This window comes from Vanacampus margaritifer, chromosome 8, assembly GCF_051991255.1.
Source record: "Vanacampus margaritifer isolate UIUO_Vmar chromosome 8, RoL_Vmar_1.0, whole genome shotgun sequence".
Classification (NCBI taxonomy): Eukaryota; Metazoa; Chordata; class Actinopteri; order Syngnathiformes; family Syngnathidae; genus Vanacampus; species Vanacampus margaritifer.
In genome coordinates, this window is record NC_135439.1 from 19,238,462 (window position 1) to 19,244,461 (window position 6,000).

The following is a 6,000-nucleotide window of genomic DNA, read 5'->3' on the forward strand; positions in this document are numbered from 1 at the left end:
ATGCACATGCAATCCGCTGATACGTGGGGTGGACGTCATCGTATTGCAATCATAAATATGAGAACAGCATGCAACGAGCCCTCTGAATACGTGTAGAAATAAGTTAATTGAACGCATCATTATTATCACCATCTTCATTATATGTGTATACTATATAGTACAGTATTGTATTGTATTTTATTATATTCTAGCGGCACATTTATGCAGGGAGGTGACAGACAAACACAAACAATCAGGGTGGGAGACAGTTTCCAAATGCCCACTTCACAGTGATGACCTATGATCAACCACACGTGGAGGTCTGCTTGCAGTTCCTTATAAACATACTTTTCCCATTTTGATCTTTTGCATGGACTTCTGCAATATCAAAGGGTACACTGAATACAAAAGGAATGAGGGAAGCTGCTTCAATTGGCTGGGAAAAAAACTGGTTGTTTTCACTCCCACAATTGAGCAAACGCTCTTTTATGCCTGAGTCCGTCTATGAAAATTCCAAAGTTAGACTGCACTTTGCACAGGGCACAAAAATATTGCCCACTGAGAGATATGCAACAAATGAATGCAGAATACCAGTCAATTAATGATCCTCATAAAACATAATGTAATCACATACACTTCGCCCACACATGACAAAAACAACTCCCATTTCAGCTCAGCATGCGGCCCGATGTGACTGGAAACACAAGCCCTGTTCACGCTGAGCCTGCTGGGTCACAGCTCCTTGGTCCTTCCAACAATCGCTCACTGTCATTTTCTCCAGGGACACAACAACCATGGTCTCCAGTGGTCCTGCAACCCCACCAATGCTCTGTAGCAGCCTAGACCCAACCTTACAACACACCTGATCCATTTGTTTTCTTAAAACCTGACAGTTTCAGGTTACACATACTGCAATGTAGTGTTACTATTAAATAAAGGATTCCTCTCACTTAGCATCCAACCCTACTGAAGACGAATTGAGCGTGTGTGCATAAATCATTATATGAGGACTGATACTGCTGGAACCCTGACTGCAAGATAGGGACCACCATACATCACGAGAACAGTGGACTGACTCATTTGACTTCAAAATAGGGACAATAAGGACACCTTGGCCCATTTCTAAACAGGCAGAAACCTTGAGCCCCGAGGCCCTTCAGGCAAACTCGCTCACCAGTGGCCAACCAGTGGCACCGTCCTTCTCTCCCTCCAAAATAACAAACAGAATAATTCAATTGTTACACCAGAAACTGAAAGATACTCATCATGCAAGCAGCTATTACTATGTGAAAAAAAACCAAAACATTTTTACCAGAGAAGAAGGTGGACTACAAAAATTAAGTATCATGGAGGTTTTCCTCAGAAACTTGATAAGCCTGGTTGTCAGGGACGGACTGTGAACAAAATTCAGCCCAGGAAAATATTTGTGAATGGCGTGCGCTGAATCCTATTCGTTGTTGGGGTAAGAGAGTGAGCACGCTGGGCAGCATTATGTGGCGGTTTATATTTATTGACGGTGGGGGAGTTGTGACACTTAGCGTGCCAGGGACGGTGCAAGAAAAATCTGGCGGTCCGCCAAGCTAATAAAGCACTGGGGGAAACCCTGATCATGGTAAGTGCCGCATATTGTTCACTGCAGTTTTCTGTGACCATTGGGGACAATACTACAAAATGTCCTGCAACCTACTAAGTAAATTCTGAAGAGTAAATTTGACTATTTAGAGTGGGACCAAATACTTAGTTTTAGAGTAATATTTACACTTGCAAGGAATAAAGCAAAGAATTATAAAATAAAATAAAAGTCACTCAAGGGTTGAGGAACGAATTCACGACCTTCAGCTTGTCAGCATGCCACGCTACCACCTGAACTATGCCACTACTAGTGTTTTCTTATATCCAAGAGGAGACCAAAAACATTGGGGTTTTTTTTTGGTCTCTTGGAGTTATAAGCTGATACGAGCAATTTATAAACACACTGCAGAAGCTGTAGATCGGCTGTCTCCCAACCTGAAGTTGTGGATTTGTTCCTCAACCCTCGAGTGACTTTTTTTACTCTCTTCCAAGTGTAAATTTTACTCTATTTAGAGTGGAACCAAATAGACTCAGTTTGGAGTAAAATTTATTCCACAGAATTTACTGTGACACTTGTGAGCAACATGGCTCCAAACAAGAAGCCAAACTTTTTCATGGACCATAAATAATAAATGTTGGATTTCATCACTGTTCCTTTTTAAGTCAGTTCAGAATTTTACAATTTGGTTAGTTTAAAAGTGCAACTCACCCCCCAACCAGTCTCTTGCTCCACCCGGGGCCCTTACTAATATTAAAACAGCACCCAGAGGGAGCGTTGGCCTGGCGGACTGTTGGGCTTGCAAGTGGGGAGAGGGTTGGGCGTAGTCTGGCTGTGATTGACAGCAGCAAAGAAACTACGATCTAAATAATGTCTATACTATGACAAGCTACGCTAAATAAACTAACCAAATGCTATGCTAATAAATCACTAACCTGAAAATCGACATAAAGATGTTCGCAAACGCTACTACACCAACTCACTAAGGAGGCGTGTACGAGACTGGACAGAGCGACTACGTCAGTTTCATGGATGCGACGTTGATAGTCTGTGCTTGTCCAAAGAGAGAAAAAAAACTGAAGATGGCGCCACAGAGACGGTGTTTGCCCCAAATTCAAGCTTCCCACAAACATACACTAAAAAGCAAAAATAATAGCAAGGACATGTAGACAGCATTAGTAGACACCTGTTTGGCATTGAGTTGCTCTTTGAAGATTGATATGAGTAAGTATACAGTATTTATCACAAAGTCTATCTTTCAGGTGCACAGAATAGAACTCTAGGCTGCGGCAGAGATGGATTTTTCTATTACAGCAGATTCACCGGCACATAGAGGAGACACGCAGAAGAAAATGCAGCATCATTTCTCATGGCAGGAATGAACCTCACAATAGATGCAGAACCCTGGCTGCTCTGAAAACAAATGGAGCAAATGAAAACAAAATTGCATTCCTCCAAAAACCCAAAAGAATGAGACTCTTGGAAAATGTCTCATGATAAATAGAAAAATACTTTTCAGGTCTGAACACAAATCAATATGAAATGACAACTGCCGCACAGCGTAAAAATACATTTTTAACCATTTGCCACAACTTTCTACTCCTCTATTCACACATTTATGCAATCTGTGTATCTTACACTACATAACCACAATGCACGCTGACCTTATACAAACGTGATGAAGAGACAAAGCACATACAAGGAACATGTGAAGGACAAACATTCAATTAATCACTCCATGAGGATGAAAAAGGAAAAAAAAGTATATAATTGAAATCCAGCAGCAGCAGACATACCTTTGAGAATGTTCTGGCCGTGCAGCACAACCCTGGGAACTATCACTGTGTAGAAGTTCTGGGAGAAGCCTGACCTGCATGGCGGTCTTACGGACAAGCCCATCTTGCTCCCCTGTGGAATGAAACAGCATGTTAAGCATCGGCAAGTTGAATCATAGGAGGATTTCAGGGCATGGTATCGAACCCATTGCTGACTAATGTGAGCAAACTTCAACCCATTTAGGGTGACATTTGCTCTAAATACATGAAAATATCTTGAAATTTTTTGAAGATTTGTTATCGCCAATAAACTTTCATTATCATTGCTATCCATGATGAGAATATCAATCATGGTAATCACTGCCTCACAGGAAATGGTAATAAGCAAAAAGGTCAAACGTGTGTAATACATATTCTATGTAATCACTTAACCTAAAACAAGGGAGACCTTACATTAACCCACCTGGTGTATTTTTCAGCTGCTACCACAACATCAAAGTAAAGCCAAAACCAAATTTGTACATAAATCGTAATGCACGTAATCTATCTACTAACTAAACTCATACCCTACACTATGCAGGAGTCAAAAAAATATAATTTAGTAATGTGCATGAAAAATATTTCGGCCATAAATATAAAACAAACTGATGACAAATAGTAAGTAGAACAGTAACTAAGTATGACTTTCTTGTGTCTCATTCATCAATACTATTATCATCGTGTTTGCAGTATTCTGAGAGTTGTTTTTAAGATTTTGATTTGCCAAATATATAGTAAACTGTAAGAGATCATCAGATGTGTTATGTAAAATTATCCAATTTCAGTCAATTATTTTTTATTAACGACAAATAATGCAGCTGTGTCATTATGTAACGTATAGTTTATGTGACTTTTTTTTGGTTTTGCGCAGCAGTTGGATTTTTGTAATGTTAAATTTGTGCCTTGGCTCAGTAAATGTTGGGAAACAGTGGTCTACAAATTATAAACACATTTTATTTGTATTTTTAGGTATATGGTGTACAGTTGCAGTACAGTACAACAGCAACTACAACCACAATTTCAGGTATCAGGAAATTATCAGACATTGCAATAATCAGAATGTGCAGGTGTACCTAACAAAATGATCGGTGACACATCACTAAGCATTTGCTCTGATTGGCAATAAAAGCTAGCTAAGCGTGTTCACAACTGACGACTTGCCCTAGAAACGATCGTGCCAATAACCAAAAGCCAAGACCAACTTGCTACATAAAAGTTCAATGCAAAATAAAAAGGACACCTCGGTGCGTAAATGTGCATGACCCAAGTTGTTCACAGCCACGACCGAACAAGGAGCCCATTTAAAAATCCATTCTGCAGCTAAGCGCGGCTGTTTTCGTCAAGGCGGGAAAGACAACGAGAAGAGTTGTTCGTGACTTTTTCATCCAGGTTGAACAAAGAAAAACAAATTATTCTTGACATAAAAGCCGCGCGACACTCGGGCTGCTTTTTTTTTTGGCGCATCAGCGGCGGCACTGCGGGAGAAAAGTGCTCGTTCCATGGCCACTCTCATGCACCGTGCACCGCACCAGTGCAGCACTAACCACAACACATGAAGCAATTAACTCATCTTACCGAGGATGCTGCAGCGAGCAAGGTGCACGCCAGGATGACGCAGCCTGTCTTCATTTTTGCAGAGTGTTGACTTTTGAGAAGAAAAGCGAGTCGGATTCTTTGGTCAGTAGACCTCGGTAATTCCCGGAGCTTGTCTTTTCCTCTTGAGAGTGCGGCGAGAAAAGCGTGCCTACTTGTCTGGCGCTCAAGTGCCGCTGACAAGAGAGATGCTGAGCTCTCAGCTCCGGTCACAGAAAGAGCCGTTGGCGCTGCCACAGCGTCACTGACTGTAACCCCTCCTACCTAAAACGCGGGAGCAGCCACACCAAAGTGCTCACTGTGCACTTCTTCCAGTTCAACCACATGTCCCGTAACTATAAGCGAGGAAAATCATTTTTGACCGTATAATTTTTGTGTGTATCGAGAGAGTAAAGGGTGAAAGAGTTACTGTCATGCTCATGTGCAAAATAAATAAATAGCTAATACATGGCCAAAATATGACTACTATTAGTGGAATGGTCATATCATGATCTTTGCATGTAACCCAATAATGCAGCCAAAATGATTAACATAGGCTAAATAAATATTGTTTGTCAATCAAAGCTGAACCATATATCCTGACTCCTGGTCTTTAAATTTGAATGTCATAGAAAGGTTCATCACACAATAAGTTAATAACTATCGCATTGTTAAATGAAAAGCCTGTTTTTTGTTTATCAAACAATTGATGTTTTATTTTTTACATCCATAAACTCCAATTTGTGAAAAGTGAAAAACGTGCTTCAGTAGTTCACTTAAAGAATTTAGTATGAGCAATACACTGCGCGAAATATTTCCTTTTGATTACAGCTAAAACAAATACATAAATAAATAACAGCTCAAGAAATGTAAATAACAAATAAGCTTTATGAATTTTGGAGTATCATGGTATATAACACATCGAATCCGAAGAAGATTCGAATCTGGCTCAAATTTGGCTCCAGCCTCACTTTGTGGAGTTTGCATGTTCTCCAGATACTTTTTGGCTTCCACAAGTCCCAAAAACATGCATGAGGCTCATTGAAGGCTGCAAATTTTAGAATA

General features: G+C 40.3%; 1 protein-coding gene across 2 annotated transcripts in view; it reads right to left on the minus strand.

Annotated features, from left to right (window-relative positions):
• cdh4 (cadherin 4, type 1, R-cadherin (retinal)) overlaps positions 1–5,151 on the minus strand; it is a 217,395-nt gene extending 212,244 nt beyond the window's left edge. For both annotated transcript variants that reach the window (XM_077574031.1, XM_077574030.1), the window contains exons 1-2: positions 4,939–5,151; positions 3,346–3,457 (exon numbers count right to left, since the gene is read on the minus strand). In XM_077574031.1, the coding sequence (XP_077430157.1) occupies positions 3,346–3,457; positions 4,939–4,992 (166 nt within the window). In that variant the 5' untranslated portion in view covers positions 4,993–5,151. The remainder of the gene's footprint in view (positions 1–3,345; positions 3,458–4,938) is intronic.
• Between the last annotated feature and the right edge of the window lie 849 nt (positions 5,152–6,000).